At 41.5% G+C, this 24,222-nt stretch overlaps 1 protein-coding gene across 1 annotated transcript in view; it reads left to right on the top strand.

The window, feature by feature from the left end:
- eys (eyes shut homolog) overlaps positions 1-24,222 on the top strand; it is a 153,284-nt gene that overhangs the window by 106,211 nt on the left and 22,851 nt on the right. The window contains exons 39-41 of the mRNA XM_062400615.1: positions 8,541-8,691; positions 20,259-20,367; positions 23,956-24,179. Of these exons, the coding sequence (XP_062256599.1) occupies positions 8,541-8,691; positions 20,259-20,367; positions 23,956-24,179 (484 nt within the window). The remainder of the gene's footprint in view (positions 1-8,540; positions 8,692-20,258; positions 20,368-23,955; positions 24,180-24,222) is intronic.

The raw sequence follows: 24,222 nt of genomic DNA, 5'->3' as shown, positions 1-24,222 counted from the left end.
TAGAATTAGACCAATCTGCAAGATCATTTTCAGATAGAGAGAGTTGGGCCAAAGAAAAAGCATTTATCTAAAACGGGTTGTGTTTGTTACACTGGCTGATAGGGGAAGGCCCAATGGGAGCGCAGCAGAAGGTGTTTCATTAAAAACTAAGTTAGCTGCCGTTGATTTGGGAATGTCAGTATTAAACAAATTAAGGAATTATGAACTTTCACAACACTTCATGAAATCTGAAGTTATTCAGGTACAGTAGAGTTGGCAACCAAACAAGACATTGAAATGTATTTCTAATGGAAAATGAATTGCAACCTTTCCAGGTGCCCACCGGCTCACCTTGTTCCATGGGTGCCCTGTAGAAGGAGGCTGGGGTCCTCTTCCTTCCCTTTGCTGGGTGTGTAACCCATCATCTCCTCTTCTTTACCCCCTCCGTGCAGTCAATATAAAATAAGATTACAAAAATATCTTCATGAAATAATCATAACTAATATTAATATAAAGACTCAATATTAATTAATAAATATTGTGTCTTATTAAGACACAGCAACAGGAGCTGTAACCTGTACGTCAGCTTCCTGTCAGCTCCTTTGTTCCCACACCTGTACCCACGCACACGCACGTGCACGCACACTCACACACACATTCAGACACACACAGAGATGCACGCTCCCCATTGTTGCAGGAGGTGATTTGAATAGGTAGGCCAAACAGCCGCTGAGTAGACCCTTATAACAATGGAGCATTGTATTGTGAGGAAAGGAGTCAGTAGCTTTCTGGTATTTCTTCAGGGTCTGAGAATACCTAGCCATGAGACATTTTTTCTGTGTATCGAGCTTTTTGTTTATTATATATCCGTTCAAAGTATGTATGCAAATAGTAAGAACCAGCAAACGACTGCGTGCCTCTGTGGACTGCAATTGTAGCGCCTGGCTTAAAAAAAAAGGAGCCCGCCATGATCTTGTGAAGCTGCCGGTGTCCCCGGGTGACTTCCCAGCGAGTCAGTCTCAGGAAAAACCGAACTGGCATTGTGTGGTGATCACAGGTGATTTGCTCTGCACCAACTGGTCGGAAAAATCACAACCTTCATCTTTGTAGTGTAACCTAGACCAATCTTCTGTCTGTGCTATTGTATAGAGTAGGGCTTGGCGAGGGTTATTTTCATATCAGTCCATATCAATATATATCATGATATAAATCACATCGCTATTTCTGTCATTTCTCCTTTTAGATGGCTAAAAGATCAGAGTTGTTACTTGTCTTTGTGGGAACATGCTTACCACACAATTTGCAGTGTACAGTACACTGTGCAAGAATTACCTAAAATTACGGAAACTACAGTTTTATGACCTTAACTGCAGTCAGCCACCAGGGGGCGAATAGGACACTTTGGCTTCACTGCTTGGGAGCTGTCCCGTTTAGTTTATGGTCTTTGGTCTTGGTTGCTGAATCACTGCTTCTTTAACACTACACCACAGGCACATCCCCAAATCAGAAACGCCCTCTACGTTTGTTGAGAGGGGAGAATGGAAACTGAAAACGTTACAAATATCCTCTTGTGTGGGGCGACCTTGGTGGACCATTCTTTGCTGAGGCAATGTTAGTTAAACTGTGTTAAGCAACTCTAATTGGTTATTTGTTATTAAATGAGAAAAAAAAATCTCTGAAAGATGATGCAAGTGCTGTCTCCAGTGCATCTGGGAACTAATGACCAAGAACAGTGAATTTCATCTTTTATATTTCATTATGTGGAAAAATACTTTCAAAGTTTCTGTTGGGTTGACGATATGAAACTTTGAGTCTTGTTTTCCTTAGAGTAATAGCGGCTTGCTAATAGATTCTCTGAGCAGACATTTGCCTCCCAGAATGGCTGGTGTTCCAACAAAGACTTAAACATTTCCTCTTAAGGAGCTATTAATTAGTCCGCTCTTAGAAACTAATAGGACTCTAAATTGGTGCTTTTTATAAGGTTGTCACACTTGAAAGGTCAATGAGCGGAGGTTTAAATATATATAGGTAATGATAGAATCACTTTGAAGATAAATGTGTGGTTCCTGACATGCAGGTGCCCAATTAGAGTGGTCAGAACTCCTAAGTGTTATTTATTACGGTCTATTTGCCCTTGGAATGTAACTCATTTTCTGAGTTATTGAATTTCTGGCCATCATTATTGGAGAACTATTTAAAACTATCAAATCATAGGTTTGAGAAGAGCGGTGCAGGATGATTGCTGAATAAATTGTTTTTTTGTTGGATACAGCTATTGTTTTTTTTTTTTCAGTTCTTCACCATTAAAACATGACCAGCAGGTTTTGGATTCCTTGGATACCTTTGCCGTTGCCAAAAGCCATGATCTTTGTAGACTATATCTATGAGTACGCCAAAAGAAATTATGCTCAAATAATGTTCCCATAGAATTCTTATTAGTAATTCTCATTGCCTTTAGGGAGCTGTGGACATGAAACAGACAACAGCAAGGCATGTTTGTTTTTCCGAGTTGCAGAGCCACAGATACATTTTCAGTGTATCTTGTGCTAAAATGCATTCTGCACTATTATTGCTAGATTTATTTTGAATACAGAAAATAACAAATTGTGTGAAAAGAAATTGTCTGTATTAAAAAATACTTCTCCATCTGAGTGGAGCTGGAGGAAGATTGAGAAAATACCTAAAGTTAGTCATCAGATGTGATGCGGCAAGTGTGTTAGAATGCGCCCGACGTGAAACTAGCGAAATCATTTCACCTCCACCCTGTCATTAAGTTTCCTCGTATATATCCGATGCCATCGTTTATCTGCCTGTGTTGCTCTTAAGTCACTGCCTGTGTCTGCTTGCACAGATTTACTCTGTAGATTAGTTTGAGAAATAATGTCTGCTGTGTCCAATGGATGCAAACGCTAATGCAAAAAAACAAAACATACGGTTTGCTTTAAAGTTGGTTAGCTTAATTAATTTTGGCTTCCATCCTATCCTTTATTCGCGGCTATACACTATTTCCCCGCCTCAGCGTATGTAAGCCAGAGAGCGGCGTGCGAGCCTTGTCAGGAGGAAAGATGAATGTTCAGAAAGCATACATAGAGAGGGCACAGAGCCTTTTATCTCGTATTGCATCCTGGCTCGTGGTGCGCCGTCTCTTTCACATCAGAGGACAGGAACTGAAACGAAAACTCCAGAGATCAAACGGACAAAGTTAATCAGAAGACGACCAAAAGAGATGCATTGAGATGCGGAGAATCTCCTCACCAGACCTTCTCCCCATTCGCTGCATCCCTCTCTCACACCTCTCCCCGAAGCAAACATGCGAGTCTCCCCCTGGACTTCAATTGTCAGCTTCGAGAAAAGAAATACAAGGAGGTGGAGGGGGAGGAGGGGAAGAAATAGAGAGAGAGAGAGAGAGAGAGAAAGAGAGAGCAGGTGACAGGCTCTGACAAAAGGACGAACGCTCTGTTAGGCTCGGTGCGGCGTAACAGGGCCGTGGGGACAGAGGGGGGAACAATATAGGGGAAAAATAGAGGAAGAACAGGAAGGGGCCACATTGTCATGTATAGTAAATAATTTTTGTCAACATGTGAGTTATGGCACTAAGTGGAAACAACTGGTTTGAAAAGGAGACAAAAGCTCATTGAAATTGAGTCTCTGTGGTTTTTGTTGCCTCTGCCGCTGCATTTATTAACTGCAGGGAGGTCTCCACTCAATCTGTGGTTTGGCAATATTGTAGGTGATTATGTGCCGAGCATGATTATGTTTTTATTTGTCGTTTATCCACTCTAACATGCCTTGCATTTATTCTTCCAGATTTCTGGAAAACATGGTTGAAAAGTAGAATTCAATCCATAACCTTCTTATAAATGTGTGTCAGTGAAGAATTGCACAGATACAATATATGAACAGTATGTTTACTGTATTTTTGGCCATAGTGGCCTCACAGCCTCCGGCTCACACATTGCAGTCTCTCCTACTGTTCAAGGTGACTTCATTTGCTGCCAATCTGTGAAAATCACTAAACGACTTGCAGAGACTCGCTGCCTGCGTCAGAGTCCTAATCCTTCTTCTCTGGAAATAAGCATCAAACGAAAGTATTAAAGATGGCATCTTTGTTTGTAACCTGAAGTTACATTTTACATTCAGACAACAAAAGACGAACCTGGATTGATCTGTCCAAAAATCCAAGAGTCTCACTACCCTGTCTAGTGCCCCTGAGCAAGGCACCTTACTCCCCCAACATCTGCTCCCAGAGCGCCGTACATGGTCGCTCACTGCTCTGTGTGTCCTGAACCAGATGGGTCAAAAGCAGAGATAAAATGTCCCTACCTGCATGAGTATGCCTTTGCATGTCTGTGCATGTGTTTGGGACTAATAAATGCATCTTAATCTTAATCTTAATCACATCTGGAAGGTGTTTTTAAATGTTCCTCACCACATAATGAACAGAGAATTATAGTAATTGTCAGAGACGTTGAAGTTAAGTTTTGGATTAAAAGCATCGTTTCTTTGAATAAGCAGATGAACTCATTTCAAGCCACAAACTGCCGACTTGACAAACATGAGAAATCATCAGTAAACCCACCTCTTACCATCACAAGGCACAGTGTGTTCCAGCCAAAAACATTATTAAACTATAATATCACTCATTCAACCACGTATCTCTGCCAAGGCCTAACGGCCCCCTTAAATTCAATCAAGCCTTAAGCCAACAAAACAAAGCAAATAAGATCCATTGCTGAAAAATGATAGGTTGATAAAAAGATATATAAAGGCCAAATTAAGCCCCCCCCTCCCCCAACAATAAAGCCACATTTTAAACCACATTTAAAACCTCCAAAAGACAACATGCCCTCTCTTTCCATTTTATATAAAGTGATGAAATAAATTCCTGGCTCTAAACAAACAAACAAATGACAAGGAGCGGAAACATAACCTTCTCAGTTAAGACAAAAAGTATGTACTGTTTAAAGGTTCAGTGTGTAGAATATAGTGACATCTAGTGGTGAAGTAACATGTTGCAGCTGAAAACCCCTCACCCCTTTTAGCTTAATATCAGAGAACCTGGGTCCTGTTGGCCACATGCATGCCAGTGATGTACTGAAGAACTAAACCAGTCAGAATGTTACAGCCAAATAGTTAAATTTCAAACTGATAATCAGTTAGAAAAGTAATAGGAAATCAATGTATAGTCTCTAACCTTCGTGAAATGTAATCAGATTTTCTTTTCCTACTTAAAACAGCATTTAAATAACCTATTTTATGATAAATCAGTTTAAAGCATTGCTGTAAATATGACTCAGCAATTGCAATTGCACCAATGTTTCCGACCTGTGTGGCACTGAAAGTGAAACTGAGGTTACATGAGGGCTCCTGCCACTCATGTTTTGCACCATTAACAAGAATCTTGTAGTTGAGCTGCAGGGACATGTTGGACATCCACTTTTGTGTCTCTAAGGGACAGGGCTGTGTACAAATAAGTACTGATGGGATGAGTATGATAGCTAACGTTGAGTCTCTGGGTGATGTGGCCGACTGGCAGGGGACCAAGAATTGATCTCTAGAGAACCTCACACACAAAGTCAACCTTCCTAGGCATTAAATTACTCACTGACACAGGAAAATGCTGTCACTTTAAGTAGGATGCAATGCATATATACTGTATATTTTCATTCCAGCGAATAATGCTCTGGCACCCTAATTTGTCCCTACTACTGTTTTGCTCAGCGTGTAGGAATCATACTTGTCTGCAGAACAGGGATGATGAAATGCTGGATTATCTGAGCAAGATATTCCTCCTGTGCTCCATTCGGCAGCAGTGGTTAGTAAGATGGCGCTGTTAAGTGCATCCTTGTCCAGTCTTACGACAGGAAAGACCTCCAAGTCAGCTTAGAAGATGCATTATCAGTGTGCAGCATATTAAGCAAAGAGTAGCGTCTATCTGACAAAGAGATGGGGTACTTCCTGGATGCCTGTCTTAACCCTGCAGGAATTGTTCAGAGCTTTCATATCAGTTGCTGTGCAGCCGTGAAACAGCAAACTGAGGCTTTTTGCTCCAGTCTCTTCTGGTGTCTAAATCCTGCTCCCATGCACTTCAGAGGAGATGGCCCACATGCTAAGCCTCTGGACGACACAAGACGGTCAGAGACACCTCTGTCCTCACCCAGTGAGTCCCCAACTGTCCCGGTTCAGTTATCATTGTCACAGTGGGATCCAAGAGGTTGGCTCTGTTTATGTTTCTTTGTGCCCCCGCCCCTCTCACAGTCTTTAATTCAGTTGAAATGTGCCATGTTGAAAACCGAAACATTAAAGGCCTCTCTTAACAGTGCACCACTCCTGTGTCCTTTGCCCTTCAACCATGTCTTCCCTGACAGTGGCAAAAGCCTGGTAGCCCCCCCCCCCCCCCCCCCCACACACACACACACATCTCTTTCTTCCTCAAAGAGCTGCATTCTTATGTTGTCGGCCCTCTGCTCATGTCGTCTTTGACAGCGGTGTGGGACTGATGTGCTCTCTCTCTCTCTCTCTCTCTCTCTCCACCTCCCTCCTGAAGACCCCAGTAGCCTGTGTGGGAGGATTAATGCTGCCGCTGTCTGTTGCTCCTTAAAATACACTGTTTTGCTTGCAGGAGACTCTGTGCTAGCCCCTGCAGAAAACCCCCATTCTTATATGATGTGCACATTGCATATGCCAGGATTGGAAGTGGCATATTTAATAACTCCCCCACAGAAAACACTGCTCCTAATATATTGTTGGGGGATTACGCCTTTATTAATTTTACAGTTTGCGTGAAATGGTGAAACAGAGCAGGGGAAACATCCAGTAAAGGGCTATAGGCTTTACTTGCTCAACCATCAACCATCGTTCTGCGGGGAGGCCCACGCTACCAGGTGAGCTACAGGGTGCCCTGTGATCCACATTTGCATAATGCACGTCTAGAGGCTAGTCGGGCATGACCCCTTACAAAGACAGTTAAAGCGAGAGCAGAGGCCAACATTTCCTACATGTGCACAAAGCTGTTGGCAAATCAAACCAGAGTGGGCCAGCTCACCAATCAGAGCAGACGGGGCTTTATCAGCCTTTATGTTACTGGAGTTTCAGACAGAGGCTGAAAAGAGGAGCTGCAGCGATGGACATTATGAGGAATTTCCTAACGTTTGGGCATGTAAAGCTTTTCAATTAATGACTCAAATTATAATTATGAACCTGAATATGCCTCACATAATGTCTCCTTTAATTGTCGGGCCTGAGGTCATTGCACTGAATTTTATACTGTGAAGGTGGAAACAAGATTTAGGGCTCCGTCACCATTCCTGTCTTCTGTTTGTAACTGCTCATGTTTAAGAAGGAAAATCATGTACCCTCCTGGAGGCAGAAAGTGTCTCAAAGGGAACCCGAGCTGTGTTTGGACCAGCAGCACCACTCTGTGACCTTGCTCTTTTTGCTCTGTGTGTTTAATAGCGTGTTATGTGGAGCACAGCGAGGTGACCCGAGGTCCTTTCAAAATTCAAAAGAGTGGCACACTGGCTGTGCATTGACATCTGTTGGCAGGCTGGAATCATCCCTGCAAATTGTCGTCGGTTGATTATTGATTTCCACAGACTTTCATTTAGTTTTTCGTCTTTAATCTCCAAGTAAAATACATTTTAGATTTGTCTTTTTTTTTTTATTAGATTTGAGTCACATTTTAATCTAGTTTATTAAATTAAATCTCATTTTAATCATACATTTTTAATCATGTCCCCTTAGCTACAACTGGCGGCAAATATGGTGGCCTAGGGTTACCATGGTAACAGATGTCTCACGCAAGGTGTCCATGTCACTTTCCTCCTCAGTCGTTCAGTCTGACTCGCCTCAGTAAATCCAGTTAGCATTTCAAAACTCTCTAATAAAATCTTGCACAGTTGTTCCTGCTGTGTGGCATTACAGCAGGTGACGGCAGATAACACAACTGCTGCACACATAACTTCATCCAGTGCTTTTTAATGAATAATAGTGCAACAAGTCAAGCAGCTTAATCACCAGCTAAACAGTGGAGGGAACTAATCATAAGCTACAGCGTGCAATCCCACAGATGCAGGTTCCACAGGATTGTTTTTGTTTTGTTTTCTGTTGAAAATGTTTCATCAAAACAGTTTGTCAAAGTTCACATTTTCAAAGGTTACTCATTATTTATTTTGTTTATCAATTAATGCTTTTCATCGTGTTTTGGCACATTTACCACTTATCACAGCAAGTACGACCTTGGCATTTATCAGGCTGTATTTGCTGGACGTGTTCTCGCTCCTGTTGGTACAATGCGCATCAACATCTCTGTTTGTTCCATTTAAAGATGGATTAGCCTTTAAAATACAAATATAATCTCCATAAAGTCTCCATCATCCTTTTGTAGAAATATTTTGAGGTCATTGTAAGTGTGTTTTAAAAAACCTGAAACACAACACATCTGTGCTCTCTATTCTAAGAGTTAGGCCTAAAATAATGTCATAAATATGTCAGCTTGTATTGTATTGATTTTAATCATACAAAAAAGAGAGCCACTACTCATCTTTTTCTTCCAATCGCAGCTCAGGAGCAGAACTTTGGGGATCAGTTCCTTCACGTGTTCCTTCAAGATGGAAACCCTGTCGCTGAACTCGGGTGCGGTGGCGGTCACGTTCTGAATGTCGCTGCAGTGCAGAACATCCACAATAACAGATGGGTGCCAATCACAATCCGGTAAGATATGCATCATCTCCTTCTTGTCTTTAGTCCCCAATACTCTATTGCCAAATTCATTATAATTGTTGTAATGAGCATTACATGAGATATTGTACTGTCTTTATATTGTTTTTAACTGGATATTTGTGTTTTTGTTCCTACCTTTTGCTTTTGGCCTTTGTTTGTGTTAGTGCATGAACCTCTGTGTATTACACATTCCTATTTATTCTTTATTTTAATTTTAACATCAACCTGCCAGCGACTGCAGCTGCCTGTATGGCTAAATCTAGCCCATGCACATGTTGGACTCTAGTTTGCATTAATGTGCATTGTCCTTTTAAAAGTGTAATCAGGCCACTAATGGTAGAGGTGATCCCTCCATCATGACAATATTCAATATCACAATATCATATATTTTCATAATTCACGTTATTCAAAGAAAACAAACAAATGCACCAGTATCACCACTTTGATTTCATCAATCTAATAATGAAATGGCACAATTATTAATAATTTGATGTATTTATATTGTTTTAAATTGTATGATACGTTTTTTCCCAAAATGGACATAATATAAAAACATCCATTATAAAAGCAAATATTACTATCTACTTATCTCAAGGCTTCAGATCACGCAGTGAGCCATGTTCCCTTCTTTTCTTTTGTTCAATGGGATTTTTCCACAAGGTCACATGTCACTGCCTCTGTGGTAAAACCCTGTGAAATCTTCCTCTCCAGTATCAGTCCACATCAGTGCTGATCAGAGAACTGGTGCCATGGTAATACAGCCTTACACTGAGAGCACACACCATCAGACAGATCTGAACTGTGATACCCTGGATGGATCTCTGTGCACCTCAGCAACTGTGCAGTGCCCGACATGCTTTAAAAAGTCCCACAGACAAAGAGAACTGGCGCAGTCTCGGGTTTTGTCGTGGTGAGTTCTAACAGCCAGCTGTCTCCTTCAGACACACACACACACACACTGCGATCATGTATTCACTTTGTCTGGGACGTACTTCAATAAATCATGGTCTCAGAAAATGAGGTACAAATTGTTACTTGTATCTCATTGTATGTATTTGAGTTTGAACGGCAGAACTTAGATTGCCATCCAGGAATAAAGTGAATTATCTCCTGTCTTATTTAGGTTTGCATAAGTAAGCAGCTATATTAAGCAACAACTTTAGTTTACTCCACAGTTAATATAACAGCTTATACACTGTCTACCTGTTGATACACTTTTTTTTAATCAACTCTACAGAATGTTTTCCTCTCACAGTGTTGGTTAAATTAATCTGATATAGTTCAGCAGTGATGTTAATTTCAAGATAAGGGTTCTTGTACTCATGATGAGGCCTTGCAGAGTAATCTTAGCTCAGTGATCTGTCAGCGTATTGAGCAGTGCAATTTTATTCAATTGTCATTTCATATAGCTATGTTCCATTAAAACATTTATATTCAACTCTGTACAAAATGTACAGACAGTAATATTTACTAATAAATTATGTTATGTAATATTTCTCAAACATTTCCTGCAAGTCTGAAGTGTGTAAGTGGTGAGTTTATAATAATGAGTCCATTTATTGGTAAAGGCTGATAACTTCAGAAAAAAACTCATGTATGTTTATGCTTTACAATGATCAATGGAAGCCATGAGAGGCAAGCTCTAGTTCTTCTTCTTGCCAGCATACTTTTTCTAAATGTTTTTTTTCACTTGAGAAAACAGGTAAGTGGGCCATTTGGACACTTGTTATGCAGAGAGATGAAGTCCAGCACATATAATGATAACAGAACAAAACAGAAAAAGACGATTTAATTTTGCCAATTAAAAATGATATAGAAGTGCTGGTGGGCAACCAAATCAGGGGGGTGGACATGCAAATTATCCACAAAGAGTTAACTGTCCCTTCAGTTGCTACAGCTTTCTTGCCATTTGGTGTGTGCATGACAACGTGCTGCTCCTGTTCACATGGCAGAAGTTTTCCTTCGAGGCTTTCTGACTGAACGATTTCAAATAAAAGTTAAAATAACCCTAACCCTATTAAAATCAATAAGCCTCAGATCCGGGCCTCCCAGGTTTATAGTCCTTTGCTTGACCCATTCATCCAGCACAAGTAAAGTTGCTAACCCACAATATAAGTATCTTGTGTGGAGGGGGCGTGGAGAAATACAAAATTACCAGAAAGAAAATATGAATGATTTTTATGATGAATCTCAGCCTCTTGTTGTTGATAATGAAATCAGTATTGCAAAAACAAAGCAGACAAAAAAGCCTAACTCGCAAGTTTGGACAGAAGGTGAAGAAGCTTTAAAAAAAATCCAGTGCCACATAATACAACTCGTAAAAGAAATAAGCGAGTAAGTAAAAGCGTTTCTGTTGAGCCCGAGGAACACAGTGAACAGCTCATGAACTGCACAGCGGTGACTAATCTGGAGTCAGATGATAGTAGCTTTGTTAGATAACAATGTAATAATTAAAAGCAATTACTCCCGCCAACTTGTCATGCTTGTCTCTTGATTTAGCTATTTAATTTTTAAGGCTCCTCCCCGGATCAAATTGTTCCCGAAAAGCCACGAGCGACGAACGCAGCTCCTCTTTCGGATTATCCGAGGAACACATTCCACTCCGAAGTATTTGGCAAAAGATTCTGTGCCGAAACTTGAACCTGATCCACACACATTTCCATTTTCGCTACTTCCTTGTCTCATCCAAATAGGTGTGAGCCAGTGCTTCCCCGTGCACAGCTGATCCCCTGTCTCCTCTGTGCATGCACAGGCTCACACCGTGGGGCAGAGTGAGCCAGGTCCTGCCTCTATTTATTCCTGATCGCTTCAGCAATTTTATTCACATGCAAATGAGCGCATGACATCATCTAGTCACGTCTGAGCGGTGAATACCTACTTTCCCCGGATGAGAGTTGGCAGCTCTGGATATAGCTGCTGCAACTTGCTGTTGTCAGCATCTGCACGCTGCGGGGCAGCGCTTGTATTTAACTGTAAATAATCCAAGCTTCAGTGACCAAACAGGATAGAATCCAAATTGCCTGATGTCACTGTAGCACAGACTCCAGACTTTGGTGCTCACACGCTCTTATTTTCAAACCCACCAATCTTATTGTCAACAGTGGAGCCCTGTCCTGCTGACACTTAGCAGGTCAGGTCTGTTATTTGCTTTCATACAAATACAGTTGCGCCGCTTTGACTCGCTCATGTAGTACACGTAGCCGGGCTACCATTTTTTCACTGATGCAGCATTGTTGACAGGGAGAGGATGATGTGACAAATTGCGTTCTAACTTACAGTACCACACTGTGAGAAAACGCGGCACTTCACTTCCTTGATGGGTATCCATGCTGGGCCTTTATGTGCCGTGGTTGAGATAATGACATAATTGCTGCAACGAGTAGTTATGAGAACGAGCGCCAAACAACGTGGAGCGTTTATTTAAATGACATTAAAAGCCCTGCAGTGGGTGGTCACACAGCTGTTGTCGCTTCTCAAATGCAGAAGCTCTATTCCCCACAGTGGGAACAGAATGTCGGTGATAAATCTCAATAAATTCAAACTTCGGCATTAACACCCAGTGAAGGTTTGATTTTAGTGACCCGCCCGTATTCGCAGCCACCGAGGACCTTTGTTCTCTGCGTCTTACAACCGCTCCATCATGCTAATCATGCCCAACAAAGGGATGAAAAACACTGTGAATATTCAATCAAGAATTTAGCCTGTTCTGATGGTAAACATAATTGAGTGGATCACATTGTCCTGCTGCAGAAAGTCTTTCTGTAGAGCACGATTGCACCGAAACGATGGGATCAATCAGAACAGGCTGGCAGAGACATGAAACACACAGGACAGACCTTTTCTTTAGAATGAGCATGAAAGAGTTGGCATCTGATCTACTGTCAGTTTGCAGTCTGTGTTATGCACACCACAGGTCTGCGACGAGGAAAGAACATTAGATGGTATTTAAGTTACTTTCAGGCATGAATTGAAGTCTAGACATTTTACTGAGATTTTTCCTGAGGGGCTTTACGTGAGAACGCAAATGTCTCCACACATTTTCCCGAACATGTCCTGACAGCCCTCAAGTAAAATGCCCGGGAAATACCGAATGAACCCATGTGAGAATGAATATGCAAAAAGAAAATGAAGAAATATTCACAGCGAGCAGGCGGGTGGGAAACTGGAAGAATACACAGGGCGAAAATGAATTCAACCTCGAAAGATGAAAAGATTCGAGAGCTTTTGTCAATCGGGGTCACCACCATCATTCCCCCAATGCTGTGAATGCGTCTGACCTGGAAAATCTCCTGCTGCATATGTGAAAGATTTCATGATTTTTTTTTTTCCCCCAGAGACTTAACATTACTGAATTAATAATCCTGATGATGTCATCGGGGGAACGTCAAGGCTACATCCACAACCCGATAATGTAAACTCAGGCTCAGTGTCAGTAGCTATGCAGATGTGTTTGAGTGTAATGATGGCATGGAGCATCATGTGTTTTTCACTGACAGACAAGCTGATTGATTGACTGTCAAGGCGAGACAGTTATGAAATCACAATAATGCAACAACTTTAAAGCAGGTTTTCTGCTTCATTTAAAAGTTAACTGCATGTTTCTGAATTGAAACGCATGAAGCTTTTATAGCACTCAGACGTACAAAAGACTAAAGTTGGAGAAACAAAAGGCCAGTTCTGAAATGACTCCTTCTGCCGTATAATTGCACAGAGGGGGGGGGGGGGGGGGTGTGCAGGGAGGGCACCTGTATAATTTTTCATTTGGGTCCAGGGCCTGCTTGTTGTTGACTCGTTTTTTTTGATGTCGGAAAACTTTCTCCTTTGGGGGAATGTTCTGGGGGCAATACCGCTACGATGAAAGTTTGAGAGTGGCAGACTTCAAATGCTCCCCGGGTCATTTGTGAGGCTGTGCGCATTATTGGCTGAATCCCGTTGTGCACCCAGGATTCACTGCTGGAGTAATTTTCATTCACACACACACACACACACACACACACACACAGTCAAAGATCAACAAGGATGACACGAGGCATTCTGCGGCATCGCATTTCCATCCTTGTCACCGGTGAACTCGCAGTCCCTGGCTGATGTGATTATTCAAATTTATGCCACTTTCTTCGAGGCAAATTTTTTTTCTCTCGTCAGTCAAAGGAATGGGAGTAGTGTCTCAAGTCTATATTATTCTGTCTTACTGGAAATATTAATTTTTTTGAGGCAGATGTTTTTGTGTCGAACACCTTGTGGGTTTTCATGTTGAGGCTTTTTATAGGCGTATTATTATCGGTTTGATATGCACAAGATATTCAGTTTCACTCTGTGCCCGGCATGAATGTTTGGCCATCGCACCAATTTTCCCACAGTTTTCACACCTGCATTTGTCGGGTGCTGTGAAAATGTCAATGTAATGCCCAATCAGAGAAAGTGGAACACCCAGAATAGCTCGTCTGTTTGCTTGTTGGATAATGGGCTGTAGGGCTGTCGCACGCTCTGTGTAATTCTGACTTGATTTGCTTTCTCGCTTTATTCAAAAAAGGCTGTCACTCCGACCAAATACACTTGACCCACCAAATATTTCCAATTGGATTTATATTGAATTCATTTCGTAGACGTTTTGGCACAAAGCAACAGAATGTCTTGTCTCTATACATTCGTAGGGACGAGTGCACAAAGCCGTGTGAAGCTTTGAAAGCTTTTTCCTTTTTGTGCTGAAAAGAAGATCCAAAGCTTCATAGGCTGTCAACACACACACACAGACACACACACACACATCTGGAGGTCTGCAGAAAATATATCAGGCATTCATGTGCAGAGAGAATGCACACAATGCTTTTGAGTTTTCATTTTGAATACAATATGTGCACCAAACACTCTACATAAGATTGTGGTGAGTTCATTTCACTTATTCAAGTTTTTGCAATTTACATGACACTATCTCTCTCCACTGGCTCATGTAGATACACACTCCTGTAATTGGTAAGTAGCTCATTGTTTGGTCGCTTGTAGTTTTTATTTGTTTGGGTTAAGAGGGTTTAGGCTAAATGTGCTGATGTAACATATTTTGTGGTTGTAGGCCAATCTCTTGCCTCCATATGGAATACTTGACTGGTTCTGGTCTTGTAGCTGTTGGGATGGCAACCAAATGGAATCAGTCAAACCCTTTTCCAGTATTTGAGGGTTGTGCGGCGCTTTGGACATCATCAATCACACAGGAAGCGCAATTTGAGACGCACTGTTTCGAACCAGTCTGCAAATGTGAAATGATCTTTGGTGCCTCTGCATTAAACGTCCCATTAGTGGCAACTTTGGTCGTCATCGTTTTGCCAAAAGTCACTTCAGCATATGGACCGGGTGAGCCAGGGAACAATCAAGCAAACCCATGACTAATGGATGATGGATGAAGCAGACTTTTATTCCTTAAAAAAGCAGGTTAGAAATTAACTGCATTTCCTTTCAGTCATGACGTTGTTAGACCCTTTCTGTCTGATAAACGTTAATTTCCTTAAACAGTGTGTAACAGTGTGTCTGTCTGCTGAGAGCCTGCAGCCCATGCAGTCTATTTTCACTCTAATTTAATAAAACACATTGTGTACATGTTGGTGAATATTTATTGAGCTAACTCCGGCCTGTGGGATCGTTAGTTATTTCATGATGCTTACGAAACACAAAATGTAATACTCATATGCTCTGACCGTTGAATATAGTTTGATGTAAAAACATACACACGGGTGGGTGTGAAATGTTGCCTAGCAACAGCTGCTGTAAAAGGAAGAAAACAGACGAGGGCTGTGAGAGGAGGAGAATTTCAAAATAATTGCAAATTGGTCTGAGGGGTTCTTTGAATCAGCATCACGAAGGTGAGAAGCTCAAGCTCTAGTTTTGTCGGGTTAAGAAACAGCTGTGCAACTCCGTCAACAATATGATTGCTTACGAAGATGGTAGTCCGCACGTAGCAATGTGCATTTTAGTACACACATGTATATTTGTACCTGTAAGTTTATGTGTATGGAAATAGGTAGCTTAAAATTAAAATGATCACAAATGTAATTTGTGCTCAACTGAGCAATGTGTAAAGTAATCCCTGTGCAATTTGGAGAGGTAATTAGCAAACACTCATTGATTACTTATTCCGAAATACAGTGGACAGAACCCATCATTAGCACTTTCCCACTGGGTTTTAATTGCGGCAAGATTAATGTGGAAACGACATTTATTTGGGGGGAGAGCCGTGCCACATGTGCAGCAGGGTGAACTGTGAGGTCTCAATATTGATAGTTGTGTTTTTGCAGCCACGTCCTCTCAGGACAATGCCCAATCTGAGGCCACATATGTTTATCAGTGACTGTGCATTCAGCGTGGCATTGACAAGCGCTGCCATAAAAGATTCATGGATGAAGCAACCAGCCGCCCCTGCCTGCTCACTTTGAATTGCTTTTGTGAACCCCCACAATGCCAAGAGGCTTGCTGGGTGCTGTCTAATTGTGTTGGTGCAGATATAATGATAGGACACAAGCTACCAAAATTAATTGAGCCTTGCCAGTCAGAGCACAAATCATGCGGCGGGTGCTGCAGTGCTCCCTGCGAGTGAGAGTCGCTGCACCAGAGCCCGAGCAGGCATTACTGTCACTGCAAGTGTAGATCCTGGTGTGATAGGGGGCTTGTTGCGTTACAGGGAAAAAACAACAGGCAGATCCGTCCTGACTCCTGACGTCAGGTGGGAATCGGTGCTCAGGACGACGTGTGATTCAGTATCGCAAATTATTGTTTGTTCTCTCTCTCTCTCCTGGGTCACAGATTGTGTTTAACTTCACAGCCTGTTGTGATAAAACGAATTTCACACAGGCTCCTTCATATGTAACATGTGTGACCCATTTACATTTAATCTGCCCGCGGACGTGAGCCTCTGCCGAGCGTGTTCTCCAGCGGCCGGACTAATAGATTCTTGACACTGAATCACCGGATGACTTGAAAATGATAAACCCGCCACTGCCGCCGCGCTCCACATTATCATTTGCTTTTTGTATGAATCTGAAATATGATTGGAATTAAAAAGCCATAAAAAGAGGGACAACTTGCCCATCAGCCGGTGGAGACTGTCAGAAGGGCACCCGTGCAGTGTGTGATGTTTTACTGCCATCTGTTGCCAATACTTTCAGATGTTTTATGCAATAGTAATATTTTAATCATGATCCTCCCTCATTATTAATTTTCTGCAGGGGACTGTGATGAAGTTCAAATAGGACAATGTTGTCTCATAAAAATGGTCGTAAGATATCGTACTAAAAGTTATGTCAACATTTTCGTAAAGAATCATACGAATTTTTAGCGCTACATTTTCGGACCTCCGCAGCGTTCTGATAAAGCAAGATGGTGGAGATTTCTGTATTACTGTTGGAAAACACTATTTTAGCAATTTTTCTTAATAAAAATCTGCTTGATATCTATCTATGTGGAGATATGTGTATGTCAGTTTCAATATTTTCATTCATGGTTTTAAAAAAAAACGCTAATATGTTTTCTAAACCCAATTTTCACAACCCTAATCTCAACCAGGAAGAACCATAAAGAGAACTACAAATTGAATGGCATTTCTGTATGTGTGTGTGTGTGTGTGTTGTCCCCATCTTTTGTAGTTCTAATGAGTTTTCACTATTATGTGAGATTGCGACTGTGAACCTTGCATGCTTCTCTAAGGTTTTTTGGTGTGAGAAAAACACCTAGTCAGATTTAGTTTTGACCCTATTTGTATCTAATGGCCAGATATGGTCAAAATATGTATGTTTGCTTTATACACAACCATGGGTTTCACTTTGGACCAAGTTAGAGACATCTTTGTTCATTAATAACCCAATTTCTCACAACCCAGTCTTAGACTGTTTGTCCTCCTCTCCTCTGGGAGGCGCTACAGGGTCCTCCGTTCCCAGACCAGCAGGTTCAGAAACAGCTTATTCCTGTGGCTGTCACTCTGCTGAATCACTGGTGCAGACTTCATATGCATTTTTCATATTAGGGTAAGGGTTAGATGAATTTCCGCCATGTTTTTTGTTTTCACGAAGAGAGAGAAGCCCATAGGTCACTTGTCCCCAGCCTCCTGAATCACAATTTAGTGGAATTCATACAAATTGTAATGTATTACTTTTAGTAGCATTTCCTACGAAATTGTGATTAGACCAGCCTGCATAGGATTGTAAAGACAAACACCTAGCATCAGGTTTAACAAATCACAAATCATTGTGTAAAGGTGCTGGTGCTGAAAGTATTGTAGGGTCCCTTAACATTGCAGGTAATATATCAGTGTTGATCCACGGGAAAGTTGCAGTAATGAACTTCCACTGAATTTGTCTTTCTCTCTCTCACACACTCACACACACATTCTAAATGGGGACGTTAAAGATGACAAATCACGTATGATTAGAGCATTAGCCAGATGAACAAATGCATAAATGATGAGTGAGTGAGTCAAAATGATCACAGCCATATTGTGACTTTTGTGTGTTCAGAGAGAAAATGAAATATTCATATGTTTATGTTTGTTTGCCTCAAGTGGGGAATTAGCTGAGAGACCGAGCGGTGAACGGTGCACGGGGAGCCCAGGAAGACATTGCAGCGGCGCTTCATCTGTGCGTTAGGCAAACCGCAGCCTCTTTTTATCTTCTGATTCACTCATATGTTTGTGTAATAGACTCCATTGTGGTTTTGTGTTTATGTGTCTGTGAGGTGGTGGTGGTGGTGGTGGTGTGGGGCTGCCGGGCATATTCCGAGCCGTCTAACTAACAGACCAAGTAGAGTAGTCATCCAATAGACCTCTTTATAAATAAACATCTCTGCCTCAAAGCGAGACCAATGTAAATCAGTCTTGTGGAGCATTCAACATGCACACGAGAGTTTATCAAGCAACATCATCCTGTTTGCATAGCGAGGATGCTCTCCATGTCTCCGAGGGACCGTCTCCTCAGCATTAGCCAGGCAAATAAAAAGCGACGCTACCGAGCACCAGAATGTGCCTCCAGCGCCTCCGGGCAACAAGCTTCCGTTGCAATATTGTGATGCTTTATAACCCGCCATTGGTCTGTTTTTTGCTGTATAAATACATAATTTCCAATATTGTATCAGCTCAGTCTTTTCATTAGAACCCTGTTATATTATTGTGACTTGAAAATAAACATTACATGTCATTCAAACAATAGGGGGGGATGTCGTTTTCTGAGATCGCTCACTATTCACTCTCTGCTAATGTCAGGAGACTGACCTCCCAGACACAAGGGGGCAGGATGGTGATGGATGTCTTCCCTGGACATTAGGGTTGCATTTCACATTTGTACTCTTAAATGTGCCTTCATTTATCACCGTGCGCGTGTGTGTGTACACAACAGCTCTGGCGATTTTCCATACCTGTAATTAGTCTTACCTGAAGCTGAATGTGCGCGTGTGTGATGGCCTCAGGGAGACATCCTGGAAGGCTGTTTCAAATTAGCAGGAGGGCAGTTGCCCTGATTGTTTCCATCTGGCCATTAAAAGAGACATTCGAGGGCTTTTGCTCATCAACAGAGGTGCGATCACACAGAGCCGATGAATTAATTTTCCACAATCTGATTTGCAGATTAGGAACATATTAGCTGGGATACGTGTTAAGAGGCAGACGATGACTAAAAAGTGCTTGGTGTGGATATATATTTGTTTTGTGGTGCAACCTTTTGCACAATGTGCTGCCCTGTACAGAAACAGCTTTTCTACCGTGCGTATTCCAGCGTGAAGCCAGTGATGAATTGGAGAGAGGGAATCACTTGACTTTGGCAAAGCTGCAATATGACACAAGTAGACCAGCTACTTAACATTATGGCTGCAACATTAATGACTAGTACGATTGTGTATTTCCCCAGAGATGCGTAGAGGGTCAAATGATAAAATTGTCTTCCTTCTCATTAGGTCTGATACTGTATATCCAGTTTGTGCCCTCGTTTTTATCATTAATTAATCCTGGATGACATAATGAGCACTTATAACCATCATGTTTTTTTTTTTGACACACTTGTTTCCTCATTATTATTGTCGTTATGTGAAATAACAATGCACATAATGCGTTGGAGCCTGATGATGTAAATGAAACGGGATTTCTCACTCTTTAGTTTTGTTGCGGATGTACAGGCAGCGCCGTGTGAGCTGCGTTTCTGCTGAGGAACACAACAACTTCAAGAATATGTCACGGCGGCACCGAGCAGAAACCCATTTCTCTGTCTTATAATTTAAAATCCAGCTGTGCACGGCGTTCTCTATTTTTCACGTTGTCTCTCTTGGGTTTGAACCGCAGCTTTGGAACCGAACGCACCATCGCTCCCGACCAAATTTACCGATGCATAAAGTTCCTCATAAAAACTGTGTGCAGCGTATACGTTGTCATACATAGTCAGTTATATTAAAGTCTCTGTGGTCACATTAGCGGCTCCATTACTGTGGCTGCTCTGTCTGTCTCTCCATCAGAATATGTTTCATGCTTTGCTGGATTTATTGTGTTTATCAGATACCGACGCTAACCCCGGCCTCTCTCTGTTCTCCCTCAACAGATACAATCTGCCTGTTGGCAAACAAGGAGGGTCATGTATGATTGAAATAGCTGCAGATAATGGCACAGCTCAGCGTCTGGAGGAGTACGTGTCTCATCCCGAGTCAGAGGTAACCCGACCTGCCCACAGTCAGATCAACCCTTTCTACAGCCATTATCTCCAATGAGCATTTCTAATCCATGAGTAGAAAAGCACTTAGTAGAGTTCATACTTCCACCAGTGCCTCAACAGTCTCCTAATGAAACCACATTTAATTTCACTAGATCTGTGTTTTTACTTGGATCTTCACCAAACTGCACAAGCTCACTTATTATTTCCAATGATTTTTATTTTTCTCACAATATTAATGAATTCTTTTCTGAGAAATCAAGGACAATATTGAAAAATCTCACAATGCTAAACAAAATCTGGATCTGCATCAATTTTATACAGAGTGCAGCAATCTAACCACAACTAGTACCAACAAACAACAATAAAGCCTTGTTGGCATCAAGTATCTTGATCATTGATCTGACCACTACTGATTTAAAACCTTATTTTGCCCTTTTTAAAAACTGCCACAGCAGCAACAACTGCCTTTAATGAAAGGAAACTGAAATATCCTGTTGAAATAAACATAATGTTTTCATATTGGTTCTGAATATCCAGTACATCAGAGATGCATCAAATGATACTGTAAATAGTGTTGGTAGGTTTATATGACCTAAAAGCTCCAAGCAGATTTTTCCGTATTAATTATTGCCTTTAATCAAATATAACACTTGTGACTGCAGCATCACGAGTAGTTTAATCATTTCTTATTAAAGCCACAGCACGGCACAGCGCTTTATTAAACCATAACAGCAGTTGCTAAATGAATGAAGAACAGGAGCTCCCATTAAAACCATGCACCTGTTACTTTGTTTGCCGAGCTGACACTGTGCAAGCATGTAAGTAGGACTAAGCTAGTTCTCACTTGTTAATCACTGGCTGGTCTTTTCACTCTGGCTCATTAATTTGATTAACAACACCTATATTTGTTAATAAATTAATAATTTTTATTTTTCACCATCAAAGACGCAGAGAAGGGGCTCAACCTTCCCACAGGCTCAACATGCCTCCCCCGCCTTCACTGTGATTTATGGTCTTCTAATTTCAGATGCCAAGATTTTTTTCTCCTGTTTTTTTTTTCCTGCTTGCTATATTTATATCTCACACCGGCTCAGCTTTACCAGCTTTTATATAAGACAAATGTATAACCACGATATGTATGAATGGGATTCTGTTTACAGAAGTGTGCAGCGTCAGTTAAATCGAAGTAAAGTGGAGCTGGCATGCAACAGTTGGGATTTGACTTAATTTCATTAAGATAATATGCAGTAGGAGAAGCTCACACATGTTTGAATGGAGCAACAAAAGGAGCGGGAACAGCTTGTGAAGCCCTCTGAGGCACATGCGTGATTTTCAACCAAGTGAACGGACTGAGACGAGTCCCGCTAATAAATCCTGAAATCTGTGTCACTGTCCGAAGATTCTCTCGACAACCGCTCATCTAATCGACCTCGAACGTGGTGGGTGGAAGTGCAGTGTCCACTGAAGTGTTTTGGGAGAGCTGTTGTAGATAGCTGTACCCCCGACCCTCAGCCTCCATTTATTTCAAACTGCTACAGTTTTCCATCGAAAGTTTATATAATACAGCCATTTCCCTCGTCTGGCAGAATTTATTTTGTTGACCTTCTCCCATGAGGTTGTGTTTTCTCCTGTTTGTTTGGTTTATTTGTCATCAGCATTAAGCAAAGATTACTGAGCTGATATCCACAAAACTCGGAGGAAGGCTGCGATGTTGGCCATCAAAGAAGCCATTCAATTTTGGCGTTGATCCGGACAAAAGGGGAAGTGATGGAATCGTTTTTTCCTTAAACACTGGGTGTGATAGTGACGGCCTCCCCGACGATATGCGCTCAACTTACTGTCATTCTGGTGTTTTTGTCACAATGCCGTACACCAACGACACATGTACTTGTATATAACGACTGACTGCATGGTCACGAAAACAAGTCAAAACCAGTATTATACTTGGTAATTTTACCAATAGAGAAGTTTAAGCCTTTTGGATTCCGTATCTAGATGGAGCAATGTCTCTGTGGAGAGCGAAAGGGGCGGAACACATCGACCACAATAAATCGTTTATCGGCTTTCTCATTTATGTACATTCATATGCAGATAGCCGTAAACAGAGATTAGACAAAATGTCGTCTCGGCCTAACACAACAGCAAAAAGTATAACTGATAAAAAAAACTTGTTGGACTGTAATCTGTGTACCAGAATATAAACTGTAGCCCCGCAGAGGCTAATTTATCATCGGACAATAGCCGGCAGGCTTCGAGATTGAATATGATTTCATCTTCTCTAATGATACAAGAGAAGATTATACAGACATGCAACAACTGAGTGAAGAAAACAGCATCTGGCTCTTGTGAACTCTTCACTTACGAAACTCATGAATATTACATGAGTGGCTCTTTCTCACGGATCCTTCTCGTAAACATGGTAAACGCACCTGAAGCCATCATCCAGTCGTTCTCTGTCAGTCCATTGTCATCATGCAGCTCAAGTGGCTCACCGGTGGCTCCATCACATAACATACATAACATAGCTCAGCTCATTGAAAAGACGTCTCCAGCCACAGCTACTTATCATATGTTGAAGCTTCAGCTTTGCATGTATGATAAAGGTGCTTTTAGGGCTCTTAACTTTGCGGTGACACTACATGCGTGCGTTCCCGTCAACCGTGTCTTTTTATAGGCTCTCAAATATGCAGTGATGTCATTTCAAGATCGCATTCTGCCGGCATCTTAAATGATCATGTGGTCTGACACCTCGCTGTCCCGCCACCGAACACCTCCACTGCAGCTGTCTCACACCTTTTCCTCCAGCGCCGGCGTGATGAATGTTACATTGGAAGGATATCGGAGTCGCATAAATTCCCATGTGATTTCATAATGTCTGGTATGAAATGGAAAATGTCGAGATTGAGTGAAATTTGATGTGTTCGCAATGTCGTTACATACAGCATCCACATTATTATGAATTAAAGCAGGTTTAAGTCTTAAAATGGAATAAAGTGATTTCTGGAGAGCAATTTGAAAAATATTTGCAATGTAGGATAAACTGCAAAATCTAATGGGACGGCTACAAGCGATTAAGTATTTATGCTTCAAACTGAAAATACAGAAAATCCCTGGGGTGGTTTTGGTTTGAAATCCACCGTCACCTTGTTACGTTATTTTATTTTCTTTGGTCACACACACAATTATGCCTCACTTGTTAAATTGACCGTTATGGTCAGATAGGCTGCAAGTTCACAGACTTTATCTTTATTAATTCTACCCAATTACCTTTCACATCACAGAAACCTTGCTGCAGTTTTTAGATATTTCACCCTTTTCTCTTTGTATCAGGATGGGTATTATAATGTGAATCAAGAGGAAAAATGTCTGGGCTAGGCTTAAACCATAGTAACTGATAGTGTTAATCTTCCTTGTTCATCTTAATATACAGTATGATAATGTAATAATAATGTTAATATACTCACACACCCTGATATCCTTCTTTCATTGAAGGGGGATTCAATGTGATTTAGTAAACGATAACACTGATCGGCGTCTTCCTAGTGTTTTTTTTGTTTTATGTTTGTGCTTTTTTTTTTTTTTTCAGGGAACCTTTGGACCTTTATATCTCGGGGATGTCTCGTCCCACTGGGAGCTGCATGACAGGAGTGTGAAAGGAGCAAGGAGATTCATCGGCTGCATCAGGGAACTTCAGGTCAACACAAAGGAGATTTACCTGGTGGGCGAGGCGGTGAGAGGGAGAAACATCAAGAACTGCGACCCGCCTGTCTGCCAACATCTTCCCTGTCGTAATGGAGGAACTTGTGTCAGGTATGGGGTCACCTTTTACTCTAATTACACATTACTTAACTCC

Source organism: Platichthys flesus, chromosome 12 (genome assembly GCF_949316205.1).
Source record: "Platichthys flesus chromosome 12, fPlaFle2.1, whole genome shotgun sequence".
Lineage (NCBI taxonomy): Eukaryota > Metazoa > Chordata > Actinopteri > Pleuronectiformes > Pleuronectidae > Platichthys > Platichthys flesus.
This window is presented reverse-complemented; position numbering and strand designations above follow the sequence as displayed.